General features: G+C 38.8%; 1 protein-coding gene across 1 annotated transcript in view; it reads right to left on the bottom strand.

Annotated features, from left to right (window-relative positions):
* OSBPL10 (oxysterol binding protein like 10) overlaps positions 1-16,872 on the bottom strand; it is a gene marked incomplete at both ends in the record, with an annotated part of 113,792 nt that overhangs the window by 39,024 nt on the left and 57,896 nt on the right. Inside the window, one exon of the mRNA XM_084279831.1 lies at positions 7,100-7,310. Within this exon, the coding sequence (XP_084135957.1) occupies positions 7,100-7,310 (211 nt within the window). The remainder of the gene's footprint in view (positions 1-7,099; positions 7,311-16,872) is intronic.

Raw genomic sequence — 16,872 nt, 5'->3', positions numbered from 1 at the left:
AGAAAAACCCTTATTTCTGGGAGCATCTCATTTCCAGGATGTGCTGGTATTCAAGAATTTCAAGACAGATAGAACAATCAGCTAAGGCAACTTCAGAGTTACTCCTCCCCTGCTTCTCTAAAGCTTAGTATCACCATTCAAATCAGTAGCCCTCAGCACAGGGTTTAAATTTCAGCTATTAATTACATGCTGCTTTAAAATCCAGAGATGGATAAGAAAATCACAGTTATTCACTCATTAAGATAATTTGTATAGGAAAAGCCAGTTAGTGCCACAAGGAGGATCTCCTTCTGATGTCACTGACAAACTAAGGAGGAGATTGGTGACAGCTAACATAACATGGCTTTAGTAAAGGCAAATTGTGCCTGACAAATTTGGTGCTCTTCTCTGCTGGGGTTATAGCATTGGTGGATAAGGGAACAGCATGTTGGTTGGTTGGAGAGAATTCACATCTGCAAACCATTTTTTTAAATGGTTTAATTAGTACAGATTACAAATGGGAGTTGGGTGGGGGGAAAGGCAAGAAGTTAACATAAACCTATTTCACTTTGAATAGGCACAAAGAGCTTTATGAAGCACGCCTATGCTTGTTGCTCTTTGTTACTTTGCAGTAACAAATCCCAACCTTGGTTTCTCCCTCTCAAACAGCTCAATATTGGATTACTGCTGCTATTTTCCTATTACAGAGAGATTTAAAAAAAAAAAATTGATCTGACTTCTCTTTATGCCAATCTTTGAAAATAAATCATCCCGTCATTTCCTTGGGCTATCCATTTTCTTTCAGCACACACAATCGATTTGGCCTTCGCTGTAAAACAATGTAATTTTTTTTTAAATCTATTTTTGGTAAATAAGCACAAGAAAAAAACTCACACTGGAATAAATGCCTCGCTTCAGGGGAAATTTTTAAGGGTGAACATTTACTTCACCATCACTTACATATTTTTAAAAACACTGCTAGTTTTCCTCTTCAGCACAAACACATCATAAAAAAGACTAATTACTTCATCTTTCTCCACACATTTAAAACTCCCTTACAGAAATAGAAACTGTTAGAACTACAACAAGCGTGTTTTTCCACCTGTCCCAAGGGCAACGCTGCTCTCACAAAGCAACAAATCTTGTCAGCTTAGTCAATTTTTAAACAGATCTTAACAACACATTATGATGTAGTCAACACCAATAGGAAGCCAGGAGTCAAGGTCCAAAGGATAAAGTACGTGTGTTTCCTCAACACTTCTGCATAGGAGAGAAAATGTTTTGTTAAATTCTGGCTGCCTGGAACCAGACTGTTTTGCAGAAGAGACATATGCAGTAAAAGTGATTAGTCATATTTCACAAAACCCTAAATAAATAAGAAGTCAGCTCTCTGAACACGTTGAAAAAATTCCATGTCTAGTTTCAAAGTGCCATCAGGGAACCTTTGACGATCTTTAATCTACAAATCTTACTCTGAGATGTCAGCAGTCATGCATCATCCCAAGGGAGTTGCCATATACTGAATATAGCAGCCTATTTTTTAGGCAACAGCAAAGTACGGGGAGACAACTCATCAGAAGTAATCTTAAAATCAGCTAAGGGCAGAATAAAATCTCTATATAGAAAGTGAGAGGACACAGCAACATGACTCCTACTTCCCTCACATTATCAGATGTACATGCAAAACATTTTCACCTGCACTATTAGAAACTACTCTCACCACAGAACAGTACAGGTGTACTTCTCACACTAAGCTCCCATCTGTGAATAACTCCAATGGAGTTTCCATCTTTGCCACTTTATGGCACTCAAAATTTTCCATCACTAAGTCAATTCCTGGTCTTTTGAAGGCTTCAAGAAGCAAAAAAAAAATATAAAAACTAAACATATTATGAAAAAGGAAGCTTATCTTCAGAGTTGGGTAAGAATAAAAAGATACTGCTGTCACTGTTTTGTTTTTAAGCTAGATTTTTGCTCTGTTCTCAGTTATAGCCAAATACAGCTGAAAGATAAATTCAGTTGTTATGTTGATACATTTCATAATTCTAAAGACATTCTCCAGAAAGGCAGTCACAAATTATATAAAAACATTCAGCTACTTTACTATTTTCTTTAAGGCTCTGCGAACTACTACATTAATTAAAACAAAACATCTGTTTCTGCAGTAAATACACAAAAATTAGAAAGGACATCCCAAATACACCACTAGTAAAATCAGCCAGATCTCTTCAACCTGCATTACAGTTACAGTGTTGGCTCTGTGGTTCCAGGCTGGGGAAAAACCCAAACCCAATTCCTCTGGCAGTTCAGTGCATACATGCACACAAAATCAGAGTCCTTATAGAAAATACCCCAAAATTAGTTTCTTTCCTGAGTCCACTCAGCACTGATTTCCACTGTGATGAACACCCAGCAGACAAATCCACCCAGGCACAGAAGAACATTTCTAGGTAAGAGGAGTACAGCATCCAACAGAACCTACTCTCCTTCCCCACAGCAATGCTGCAGCTCACAAAACCCCATCTGCTCCAGAGGGCACAAGAGGCCGTGTTCCCCCACAGCTGCCCTCAGGAGAAATGCGTTTCTCTTTCACAGGTGCACACAGCAGGAGGGAGGGAAACACTCCCCAGAAAGGAGGTTTACAGTAGCTTCTTCAGTTAAGCATAATTTTCTTTTGTTGGCTGTAATTTTCTAAGTACCTGTCGCACCTTCAAACTCTGTTTTTGTACGATAACTGATGCATGAAATATGCTTAACTCCTACCTCAGTTCTGCAACAAAAGTCTTGCTACGTTTAAGTCCTCTGGTCTTTGTTTATTGACTAAAAAACACACCTACGTTTTCTCCTGTTGCAACTGTAAACTACCACCTATTGATAAAACTCTTACAACATACTGGAACTATATTTCAACAAATATCCCTTTAACAATGCAACAGCAGGAAACATCCAGATTAGATCTGGATTCCTTCCCCAGCCAGGGATGGATGCGACAGTTTTGTCTCTGCTGAATCCTACAGTGGGCTGAACCACCAAGAGCAACTGAGTGGTGCACATCTGCTTTTCAATTCAGAAAGACAACATTGTATTTGCTGGCACTAGAACATGTTATCCTCTGAAGAAAGAGCAACATATAAGGAATAATGTAATAGCATTTAAGATCAAACTGTTTTGGTTTTGCCCAACAGAAGCAGGTCCAGGCATGATGCATTTAAGGGAGACCTGACTGACCACCCAGTAAATTACACCAACAACAAAGATTATGTTCTCCTCTGACTTCTCACCCTTCTCTCCCCACAAGCATTTGGGGGAATAGTTTAAGCAAGAAAAACTGCTCTGCTCATTTTTCTCTCCTGCCATCTCAGCTGCAGGAGAATTCCTAGCTGTCATTTGTCACCAAATTGAAAGCATCTAGATTTTGTCTTTCCTGTTCATTTATTTTCTCCAAAAAGGAAAAAAACATTCCACTTTATACTTTGGAAAAGTGGGCAAGTGAGAAATGGAAGAATACAGAATTAATAGCTACTGTGAAATGAAGACTAAAAGAATGTATTTACCTGGGAAGGCTGCTACTACAAGTCAGGATTCTATCTGCCAAAGCAGTAATATTAAAAAACCCCAAACCAACTCAACAAACAAAAAACCACAAACTTAAAACACAGCTTAAGCTGGTAAAGCCGTTTTGAAACAAACATTCAAGTTAGCTCTGTTTTCAGTTTGGGAGGGAAGGATGTTGAGCATAGCAGTTAATAGGCTCTAGATATATCCTTCTGCCAAAGGCTACACAGGCAGAAAAGTCAACACTAAAAGTTTTAAATTTTTAAGGAAAGACAAAAGGACAAAATTCCTAAAGTAGTTTGTATATGTACAATCCCTCATCCTCAACTCACACTGTATGTAACCAACACTTTCAGCTAGAAATATCCTTCTCCAGCATATTTTTCAATGAAAGGAAAAAAAAAGTCAAGGCATTTAGCCAGTGATCAATACACATACCTTTAGTAACTACAGGTAGAAATGAATTTGACATTATTTGACATTATTTTGACTCAAAAGTAAAAACTCTGACAGGATTTTGCTTCACTGACTGCTCTTGTTGATGCACATCCAAATTAGAGTACTAATAAAAAAAGAGACAGTCACAAAACCCCTTCCTCGAAGCTTTACGGTAGAAATAAAACACATATTGACTATCCTTCAAGACAAGACTGAAGATGTGAGTTTCATCTTCAGGTTTGCTTGTACGCTTGAGGTCTAACTTGTGAGAAACATGAAAATTATGAAGAAAAATCATGTCATCTTTAAAATATTTCACGACAGTGGATGCTATAAAATATTTAACCGCAGGACATCCACGATCCCAGTTTCTGGGTTGCCAAGCTGCCTTCTTTCTACTCACATTACTGGAAAAGAAAGCAATGTAAATATTTACATCAAAAGAAAGAAGACATCTTTTTCTATTTAAAAAAACAGAGGTCTGTAAATCAGTTTAAAATAGCTACTATTAAATTATAATCTTCAGGAGTACATTCCATAAGTAGTAAGTTAGGAACACTCAGCTACTTCAATTCCTTGTTTCAGAAGCAGGAAGGATGCAAGGCCTATGGCGCAGAGAGAAGTCAGCAATCCTTGTGTCCTCCTTCAAGGACAACAGCAGAGCAAAGGTTCAGAGAAAATAGATACACGTCTACTTCCCAGGCAGTTCTCCATGGCATAGTAGTGAGAGCTTCTGATTCCAAAAGGAAGGTAAACTCAAGGGTAAGTTCAAATCACCAAAGCTAAGCCATTGATTGTTTCTCACACTCCACATGAGGAGTACTCTGCTGCTTTGCTGGAATGCTTTCATGATCTGTAGGCTACAAGCAAGTTATCAAACTCCTATCTTGTCTCTCTGTACAGAATTCTGGGGATCCTGCCCCACAATACTCACTAGCTTCTTGCACCCTATGCAGCAGGTAATGAGACAGCACCGGGATGGAAACATTTGGCAAGAAATTGCACAGGCTGCTACCTGTCATGGGAAGGGTGTCTGAGACTTCCTGTCAGAGGAACATACAGCTTTTAAACTAACATGAGTCATTTTCACCTGACAGTACCAACAGTTGACAGTAAAGGTCATCTTTTGGTTGCCCCTTCTGGGTATGAAATTCAAAGAGCCGCCCGGAGGACACAGAATCGAGATGTATCTTCCCTCAGAATTAGAATTTGCTAGAGGATTACTTAAAGGCATTAGTCTGATTAGGCATGAGTTTATGCAGCTTGACTCTGAAACCCTACCAAGTCAGCAGAAATGTTAAGTCTATCAAAGCACGCCTGGACAAAATTAAGTGCTCAGGAAAATCACTAATCAAGACTTTTAGGCCAGGTTCTTTCAGGCAACTGTGTTGCATAACAAAGCCTGGGGAACAGCAAAGAGGGGGGGGGATCGTTTCACAGACTCTTTCAGTCAGCGAGAAGAGCCTAAATATTTCAGCAGCTTTTAGTTCCTTTTTTTTTTTTCCATTCCATTCCAAAGAATAAGAACACGTACACACTGAAGAATTAACTGTTTGCACTGAATGCAGGTTCTCACAGTTACACCAAAGACGCTGGTATGAACTAGCTCTGCAGAATCTTGATTCCTGAAAGGATTTTTGTAAAAGCTTAAAGTCTTAGAAGGAAAAAGCAAATGAAATTTATTAAATATTCCAAGTACTTTATATCAAACAGTGCTTTCCACTTTTTTTTTTTAACTATGGGATGCCCTTTTAGCAATTACTGATGTTATGCCTGCTTTACTCTGTTCTTGTGCACAGATCCTTAAAAATATTTTTTAAGTTAAAATCTTGACATTGATTTAACAGAAGGTTATTTGGACAAAGATTCAGGGACATGTACAATTCAAGTCACCTATCTCTGACAGTTCACTTAGATCAAGCACACATGAGAAAGAACCTTCAGGGACTTTGAAACTAGAAAGTAACTTTCCTTTAAAAGATGCTTTTCATCTTTGTTCCAAACCATTCTCTTCTGAAATGAAATTATATCAAAGAATTCAACTAAATGTACTTTATCATTACTCTTTCGATACATGCAAGGGGTTTTTTTTTTTGTAGTTTCTACAAGAAAAACACAATGCAGAAAATAAGAAAAAAATTTTGTACATTTATGTTCCTTTACAAAATGTGTCAGAATCCTGTTGCAGGGGAGTCATGATATACCACAGTGTAGGTGTCAAAAGTTTTTTGCCTACTTTCTCAGCTGACCTTTTCACATTTACATTCTCCCCACAACTGAAGCCTTCAGGTGGGCTACCTACTCAGATAGAGAGATCTGCTGGTGCTCCTTTTATATCAAGTGCTGCTCCTGCACTTCCAATGGGCAGTGCAGTTTGTGTATGAAAAAATACTGACCACCTTTTCAGAAAGTTAAAGGTCCAACTTCCAACATTATGGGCAGAGACACAGAACTGGGTGAACTGGAAAAACCTGGGTACTGAGAGGTTCATGTCTGCAGAGCTCAATGCAGAATCATACCGTTTGATATTTTATGCTCATAAAAGTTAGTCAGTTTGTTTCTGGTTTGTTTGTTTCTAAAATAGCAACATGGGGAACTCTTTTCAGATTTAAAGAAACCCACAGACTAGAGTAAAACTGTCTCAGCAGCATCCTTCAATGTAGGAAGCAAGGAATAGGATTTCCACCATAGCATTACACAACATTACATGCATTTTTATAAAAAAAATCTGTATTGTGATTTCAATATGAAAAAAAAGCAAAACCCCAAAACAACTGAACAGGATCTGCACTGTCTTTAAGAATACAGGCTTACCTACCAGTTTTCCATAACACCCCTTCCCCTATTTTTCCTTTGCTATCTTCAGAACCTGATTTCCCAGAGTAGACTTTGGACAATCTTTTTCCTGACTTCAACAGATTTTGCATCCTTTTTTAGGCAAAAAAAAAAAAAAAAAAGATGATACTTGAGGCTGGAGAAGAGAAGCTTCCAAAGCTGCTCACCCCAACCTGCCTCTCTGAGGAATGGTTAATTTTGCCTACTCCAGTATCGTAAATAAAACCCAGTAAAATGAAAGAACCAAAATCAAATAAAGGCACATAAAATAACCAAGGGAGCTTGTGCTTACCTGATGACAGTGATCTGTTATGATGCTGACCCACTTGGTGCATGCTTTGCTGTAGTAAAGTCAGGCATTCTCCAAGGCAGCTCAGGGTGGCAGCAGAGGTAGCTTTTAAAAGCAGCAAGTCCTGATCCAAGGCAGAAAGGGGCCCAGAACTTGGGAGAGCTTCAATGGCTTGTACAAGATTCTTCTGTTGTCCCTCAACTTGGCTCATGATCTGTAAAGGTCCAAAAACATCTGCTGTCATAGGAAATACCACTATATAGTTGTTAATTTCTTATGGGTTGATATAGTGACTAAATGTGAAGAACTACCACAAATGGATGTTAATGTTCTGATCCAAACATTCCACATACTTACCTACAAAAACGAAGGGCTTGAGACTACCAAAGGCCTGTAAAAATGTCAAGACTAAGTTAGAGAAAATCGTCTCTCACAAGGGTAGGTTCACAGCAGGTTCAATAGTGCGAGTCATACTTTCTGAAAGCCTTCGCAAGGAAAAGTATGAACATTCTACTTCTTTCTCCATTATTAATTTAGGCTTTAGATTTTTTTTTTCCTTTGTGTGTGAACTGAAACACCCAAGGCATTTACAATGTCCCTCCTCCTCCTTTCCTACATAAAATATCTAATCACAGTCAAAGAATGAACAATTTTCATTTCTCAAGCATCAAGAAGAAATTATTTTTACAAAATAAGGTCATTTTAAAGTTTACAGACATTAGCATAGGATGCAATGGTACTTATTTATTATCAGATACGTATACCAGCTGTCAGGGAGAAAGAAAATCTCTTTCTAGATCTGGACCATCCAGATGAAGATGAAATACACGCTTGTATAGCAGATAAAAGCAACAGTATTTGAGCAGGCTGGTTTTTAAACAAGTTGGAAAGCTTCCAAAATCCTTCCTATAAGCCAGAAGAAAAATGATATGTTTAGAACTTCTCTCCATTTTTACAGCCTGTAAGAAATTATACATGCACACGACAAGCCTCTTTTCTGACACTTACCTTGCAAAAAACTTATTGCAAAAACTAATAGGCTGCTACTTGAGGCATCCAAAGCTTTAGGAAAAAACAGCTGAAGACTTTGTAAGGGAAGATTCAAGCTCCATTTGTCCGAGCTACTATAGTGTAAAAGCTTATTATTATGAACTTGATGCATTTTTCATTATCATTACTGTATTGCCAAAGTACAGTGTGTGTCCTGTAGCCTTGCTACACTGTGGTAAATATTGATTTAAAAAGTACACATTGAACACACTGAAAAGCAAGAGAGGGAACTGAACTCGAAGATGCAAATAATCACCCTTACAAACAAGTTAGAATAGAATTAAGTGAAAAGCTGTTGTTGCAAGGTTTGTAAAGAAAATTAGCTAAAATCCTTGCTGAAGGTTACAATAACAACACTTTAATAAGTCAATAGTCAACATTTAAAAGAGAGGCCAAAGCTTCAGTAGAAACCACAGTCAATTTTAATTCCCTTTGACAGACAGCAAAATTAGGCAGAAGTTGACACAGACCCCCACGATATGCAGCTTTAAGGAATCACTAGACCCCCAGTGCTCTGCTCTGAGAGGTCACACACAGTGTAATTGAGCTCCACAGCACAGGCAAAGGGGTTGCTTCGAAGCTGGAACAAAACCAAGAGCACCACAAGACACACACTCATGCAAATACTTTTAGTCCTATTTAGTCCTATTGCCTGTTGCAATAGGACAAGGGTTAATGGTTTTAAACTAAAAGAGAGCAGATTCAGGGTAGATTCCGACAGATATAAGGAAGAACTTTATGATGATGGTGGTAAACTACTGAAACAGGTTGCTCAGAGAGATGGCAGATGCCCCATCCCCAGAAATTTCCAAGGTTAGGGTAGATAGGGCTTTGGGCAACCTGGTCTAGCTGAAGATATCCCTGCAGGGGATGTTGGACTAGATGACCTTTAAAGGTCCCTTACAACCCAAATGATTCTTTGATGAAATAGTCCTCCCTGAGGGAGACAAACTGAAGTAACAACTAGGAGAAAAAAAAAAATACAATCTTCTTGGAAGATTACACAACATAATGGTATAGAAAACTGATTCCCATCTTTTCACATCCTGAATAAGAGTGTGAAGTTGAAAACCTGACATTGTCATGCTTCACAGCAACAGAAATGTTCTGTTTTCATTTCTAAGTGATCAGTTATCCTATCTTCATTTTTTTTTTGTTAGAAACATGTTACATTTCCAAAGACATGCGTCCGTAGGAAAGAAAAAAACCCAACCTGAAAACTTCAAGCATTTCCATTTTCCCCTCCTCACTAATAAAGAACAACTACATACTTCTACAGTTAAAACAAGAGCATAAGATAAATAGACCAAAGAGCTTAGGAAATATTTGGAAAATTAACTGAATGTTTGCAGTTATTGTCTAGTCCAAAGCTTTGCAGGCTCTTATCAACTATATTGTTCCTAGATTAGGAAAAAAATAAAGAAAAAAATATTATTATTTCTCCCTTGATCCAAAATGAGGTATTGCTCTCTGAGTCTTACTATTCTCTAGCTGACCTAAAATATTTTAAAGAAGCCTTTTTGATTCATCCTTCCTGTGCTACCTAGCTTCACGTCATGTTTGTGATACCAGCAGCTGTTCCACAGACAACACCAAGAACAGCAACACCCCTGTAGGATTCAAAGTATTTGAACATGTACCACTCAAGCACTAACCAAAACCACTCTGTTTAAGGTACTGACTGAACAGAACAAGGAGGAAGAGCAAAAGATTTTAAAGGAGTTGAAGTGTGGTGGTTCTAAAAAGAGTAAACCAAAAAGAAGCCCATAGAAAAACACCAAGCCATTCTAGATGAAACTTGTGAAACACATTAACACTCAAGAGGACAGCCACTAGGCCATGCAGCTATTGCATTGTCCTCTATCTTACTTGTGGGTCTGCTTTTTGATGTCTCAGGCAGAGGAACGGCAGAGTACGTGATTTACCAGCACCCTAAACTGGCTTCAAAATCAGAATGAAAAGCTTTGATTTTGAGAAAGTCAAATTGTAACTTTCCAAAGTGAAATAACTGGATTAATTTTGAGTAATTTTGCTCTTACACAGGGTTATTTTAGCACCTCGCAGCTCATCATCCTCCCCATTTGCTAATACAGGCAGCTCAGAGTAGCAATTCTGTACTTTTGTTGACAGCAAAGACTATTTGCCCCTGTCTCCTTACAAAGTTTCAACCCTATTCTCTTTCTGTTCTTGTTTTGGCTTTGGCACCCCCTCTTCACCCATAAATAGCTTCTCATAATATGTAAAAGCAAGCACATATTCCCAGAAATTCACTCAAACTTCAGCAATATAACTCTATGCTAGATAAAACAGCAAAACTGAGAGAACAATCAGGACTAAACATATTAAAAGGAATTATGTGTGTTCATATATCTATGGTTAGTAGTCCCTCATTTAGTTAACTATTCAGTAAGAGGAAGCCTGGGGCTAAAGAGAGACCAGCTCATAAGCATAGCTTGCTCCTTTCTCCATCTTCAACCTGCAGCAGGAGAACAAGCAAACGACATTATGTGTTCCCCACTAAAAGCCCCTTCTGAAGCTTGAAGGAGATTCAAACCTTTTTGTCCACCAGAAATTGTCTATATTCTTCTGAATACCACCACTACCCTCAAGTAACCTGACACCCAATGGCACCCTCACAGAAGACCAAATGGAATGGGAACCATCTCTGATGTTTGCCTCAGTAGCCCACCCATGCTCTACCTCTTGCTCCAAACCAGCCAATTTACAGCTTCTGTTGCTGCCTGCTTCCTCCTCTCCCTGCATCACTGCCCTTTCCCTACTCACCCCAGCCACAGCACTTGCTAACTACTCCTCCACATCTGGAGCTGCACCCTCCTGGATCCTCCTGTTGTGAGCGCACTGGCAACCATGACGCTGGGACCAAACAGTCACACAACAAGTGGATGAGAAGAAATTACTCTCTTCTTGGGGTCACCTCCACAGTATGTGAAAGACAGGCAGAAAAAGCTATGAGATGCATTTCTTTGCAATCCTAGGGTGTTTCAGACACAAGAAGAATGAACATTCTCTCATGCAGTAAGATAAAATCAGCTGCTAAAAATTAATTTAAGAAACAACCATGAAAAATTGAGGTACTATTTTCTATGCTAAAAAAATACAGTAATTCAATATTACATTAAAATACTATATGATATATTAATCTTTCCCACACACAGAAATAGTCTTACAAAACCTGAATGTCATTTTTTATTTAAGGTTTCAATTTGTTTCTGAAACTACAGAGGGAGATTTTCCCAATTATTAAGTATAATAATAAACTCTCTGTTAAAGATTTTTCCTCCCATCCTAAAACAAAGATAAATAGAAATGTCAAAGGCAGAAAACTCAGTAGCCACATGGAAATGGAAGAGCATATGACTGCTTTTGATGTGATTTTATTTACAGTGGAAATGCTTGTTACCCAGACTCTCAGACTAACAGGCCTAGGTCTGTTTGTCCAGCCCAGATGGGTATTGGGATAATCAGAACACCCTTCTTTCCTGAGTTACTGATCCTAAAAGATTTCACCCAACTAACAGAACACATCACAACAGCCTAATGCAAACACCAGCTTTACATCATCTCCAAAACAACCTGACCCACAGCTGTCTCAGAGGCGTCTGCCAAGACACAGTGATTTGAAGCTCCCTGAAGCAAAGGAAGAACAGCATCAGCAGTATGACCTCGAAGGGCAACCAAATACTCATCCTTTGTGATACAGGCCATGTGATACTGACAGAAAGTAGTGCCACTAATACAGTCTTTCTATATAATGATTTAAATACTTCAGATCTTCCAATCCTTCTTCTGGAATATAAAACGCAAGGGAGCTTCTTCAAACCTCCTCAGCCACAATCCAGTACACAGAAGCAATTTAAAATTTAAAATATGACATTTTCCTTTTCTGGTATTAATCTTCACACATATTGAATCCTTTTATAGTAGGCATTAAGATATGCCTATCCATGTGTATGAAAACAACAACATACTCCAAAGAAAAAGGAAAATATTCTTTAAGAATATTTTCTGAGAACTCGCAGAAATTCTATATCAGCAAGCTCTTCTGCAACGTGCTACAAATTTGGCTCCATCAGTTAATAACTCTTTTTCTCTACTGTAGTATTCTCTTCAGAGAAGCAGCACATGTCTAAATTTTTCAGAGGAACTGCCTAAAGTAGTGATTTTTATTTTAAAATCCTTTCTATCCCTGGCTACATGCACGTTGAAAACAATTATTAAAAATATGGAAAAATAAACAACACAGTGCTCATATGAAAAACAGAGCATCTGTAAAAATAAACAGTTGTGTGGGAAAAGCTTCACACATTTAAGTAGTAACAGAAATTCAAGCTGCCCTTGTGAGAATTTCACTGCCTTCAAAGGCTGGAAAATAGCCAGCTTATTTCTTCAGGTTTTTTGTGGGGTTGGTTTGGATGTTTTTTTAATAAGTGTTATATGAAAACAAGATATATTTATCACACACACACTTTCTGGAAATATTAGTTTCTTGCTTTCAGACAACAGTACCAAAAAGAAAAACATTTCAGAAGGCATTTGGAAAGGACACAAGGAGACACCACCCTAGAGTGAGTCATATGGTTTTCAAACCACCCTAGAATAAATAAGTCAGAAGTGGTATGAGGCAGGACCTTGGTTCTTGTTAAACAAGCGAATACCATGGGGGGTTTGCTGTGTGATTTTTTTTCCTGCAATATAAAACACTGCTTTTCTTAAATGCCAAAGTAGATGAATGGCAGAAGAGAAGAAAGTCCACAGAAAAAAATACAAACCTTCTAAGTCACTGTATACCAAATGCACTGGGTTGCCATGTAAACCTAAAAGGGTCATCAACCCTGACCTTGAGCAAGGACTCCTTTTGCAATCTTGACCTGAATTTCATCACCACCACCACAAACTGTCACATTGTAAAAATTAAAAGTTAAACCAGATAACCAATATATGTAAAAGTGGACACAGACACTCCCCCAAGTAAATATTAAAATGTAAGGCATAGATGGGTGGAAATACAATGCCACTAAAGCAAACATGCCAGTCATTAATTTGACACACTAGCTACCAATTTGACTGATTCCCAATTCCCGCTCAGTATTTCCATGAAACATTCCCACTTTCAAGTATTCTGAAAAGGGAAACAGCATAAACACACGTGCAAAAAGGCAATTGTAAATACTGTTAATCACCAGCTCAAAAGGTATACCTCTCCAAGTGGGAAGTCTGACAAATTAAGGTAACTTCTATAACTGCAGTAAAAGTGGGTTTCTACCAATTTAATGCGGTTTTGTTAAGCATTTATACCTGTGGTGGGTTGACCCTGGCTGGAGGCCAGATGCCCAAAGTTGCTCTATCACTCTCCCCCCTCAGCTGGGCAGGGGAGAAAACATATAATGAGAGGCTTATAGGTTGAGATAAGGACAGGGAGAGATCATTCTGCAATTAGTGTCATGGGCAAAACAGACTTAACATGGAATAAAATGCACCTAATTTATTACCCAATTGAAACAGAGTAGGATAATGAAAGACACAACCAAATCTTAAAACGCTACCCCCCACCCCTCCCTTCTTCCCATTCTCAACTTTATTCATGATATCTCTCCCACCTCCCCGCCAAGCAACACAGGGGACAAGGAACGGAGATTGTTCATCGCAAGTTGTCTCTGCCGCTCCTTCCTCTTCAAGGAGAGGTCTCCCCACACTCTCCCCCTGCTCCTAATCACTGTAGAGCCAGAGAAATTTTGCCCTGGCTTAGCTTCTGAAAAGCTCTCTCAAGCTACTCAAGGTCACTTTCTATATGCATCATAATACTTGACAAAAGCCATTTTCTGATGAGAATTTATAGACTTCTCTCTCTTCATCCAGGAAGTCCCAGCCATAGATCTTTCAATGGGATTCCATCAATAGCACACAGGCTAGGAAGGCAAAACTACAGCTTAAGCAAAAGCTCAATACACAGAGGTTATTGCTACAAGCAGTGCAATAGAGAACACAAATCGCTTATATAAAGAATTTTGCATTTCAGCTTTAAAAGTATCTAGTGTAGAAACAAGTGCAACTCCAGATGACCACAAACATGCTTAAGGTCCACAAGTAACATAACTGTACACTTCATTTACAACAAAACCTGAGCTTTTTGGTCAAAAAGAACCTCCTTGAGCTGCGAACAGATGGGAATTCTATCCACAAAGCTTCAGTCTGAAGACCCACAGTAGCCTCTGAATGTTAATACACTAATGAGAAAAAAAAAAAAATTAAAGAAAGGATCCTAGAGTCTCACCAGGAAAGATATTGTGAAAGCATCTTGGAAAGATGGAACCAGATAATGACATGAATATCAATTGTCCTTTCTTGATTACTGTTTCCTTCCCATTACAGAAATAAGCACGTAATTCTCTATTATTGTCACCTCAGGGTAGCAGCTGGTTTGACCTCAATTATTTTAAAGAAGCAAACAATGAAAAGTAAAATTGGAATGACTTGTTACATAATAGTTATTAAGGCTTAGACACATACATCCTATCAATGAAGCTTCAAAGGAGCAAGTTAATTTTCACTTGGCACGTAATTTGCAGGCAGAGACACAGAAAGTGACAGAACAAACAGAACTACAGCTCTGACAATCAGGATGGCAGCTAGTCACCAGGGCACCTTTCTTTTTCTTTTCAGTCCTTGCCTTCACAATTCTATCTCTTCCCTCGGAGGAGAATGAAAACAAGCTCCCCCTACCTCCATCCACGGTTTTGTTCTCTTTTCCCTCACCAGTGTCCATATAATCTCTGTGAAGGGAAAACAGAAAAGCCGGTTGCCTCATTGTCTCAGCTAACAAAACATTTGGGGTTTTGGTTTTGCTTTATTTGCCCACCAGCCTTCTCATTGTGTGCTCAGCAGTGTGACTCCTGGTGAGGAAAACCTTACAGAACAGAGAGCAGATGTCATTAGGACTGATTCTAAAAGCCCAGTCTAAGGTAACCAGGAGATAAAAAAGGTGTGGAGCTATGCACTCTCCAGGGACCTTAGCACAGGATTTACACTTCAGGGAGCAGCTGTTACTTACTAACTCTGTGTGCTTTTTAAATGCACTAGTTAATTTATTCACACACTAGACATAATCCTATGCTCCGTTCTTTATACATTCAATTTCTATTTAAATTGTGTAACTTGGACGCTTGCTGATTATCAAGACAACAGTTGCCTACTATCCAGTAGCTTATTAATCACACCTTCAAACACCCTTGCTGTTAGTTGCCTAATACAATAATTAAGACATTACATTTTGTAGGTCTGGTTTAGCCCATAAAGCTGTAAGACCGGGGGAGAGACAAAAAAGGGCAGAAGAGTCCTTTTTGTTGATAGCTCTGGAAGCCTTAAACATTCCTTCCAGTACCAAAGGATGAAAGTAATCTACATTCCCAAGAAATTCTGTCTGTTGCAACTCTGGTGCAGGAGGAAGCTCCTCCTTTCCTTCAATGCTTTGAAAGGGGCAGAAGCTCAGCAAGAAAAGGAGCTGACCAACCCATTTCACAAAAATATCTCTCTGTTCAGAACAAAAGACAGGATATACTTAACAGACACATCTTCAAATACTGGAGAGAGCTGACATCTATAATTGACAATATCTTCCAGGTCTTTATGCAGACACTTTATTTAGATGCAAAACACTCTCAAGAACAACCTGACTGTCCACTGTGAGTTGACAGAATGCTGCTTCTTACATCAGGAAAAGAGAAAGACACCAAGGTAAGGTCACAGCCCTTGCAACACATATGCTAGTTATTAGAGAGGATCTAGCAGTTCTGGCATGATCCCTGAGAATGCCTCCAGAAATCTCAGCAAAACAGCTCACCTGCCTAAGGCTAAAATAAATCACATGCTTTCCTTTGCTACCTCAGATAGACTCCTTACCACACTTCTGTATGAGTGTGATTCCAGGCTTAAGGTTAAATGCATGTTTTCTGTACCCACTCTGTCCTTCTCCTCAACTGAAATGAGCAAGTGAATGACAGGAAGGAAACTGGGGAAATGGGGGTAGAGAATTCCAGAAAAGACCTTGTGACCATGGAGACAGACTAGGACAAAAAGTTCATATATTTCCAGAGAATGTTTAAGCAGACAGACAAACTTAGATTTTCTAAACTAGAAAATGTTCTTAATCTTAAATCAATACCCTGAGATATTCAGCTTCCCTTGAACTGCTTCACATTTTATGGCTGTTAAAAAAAAAAAAGTCACATTTTTCCTGTCATCCTCCAAAAATTTGCTAGTTATTCTGAAAATACATTCTTGCTGCTTAAGATCTAAAGACGAGAATGCTTCTCCCAATCCAACATAAACTTCAGCCTCTTTTTTCTGATAGTGTCAGCTGTCTTAAGAGTATTTCATGGAGCTACTCCACAAATCTTTAGGTGAGAAGTTAAAGCTTAGTAAGAGCTGGCTGTCATAATAAATACTCACGTGAAAGAGCATGATTCAGACAAACTGGATGAAGGTGCACTACTCTTCCCCACAAATCAGTGTGAGTGGGCTATACGTTTTCTGCAAATTGATCAGTATCAACCTAGCACTGGTCATTTTGCTATTGGAGGGAGATGTCCAGGGATCAGGGTCTACTGCAGGAGACAAGGCAGATTTCCTTCTTTGCCTGTTGCGTTACAGCTCCCTGTGGATACTCCACACATGTGGGTAATGCATGACATTTGCTACCAGTGTAAGAT

Source organism: Gallinula chloropus (genome assembly GCF_964237585.1).
Source record: "Gallinula chloropus genome assembly, chromosome: 2".
NCBI lineage: Eukaryota > Metazoa > Chordata > Aves > Gruiformes > Rallidae > Gallinula > Gallinula chloropus.
Note: the sequence above shows the minus strand (reverse complement) of the source record. Positions and strands in the feature narration are given on the sequence as shown.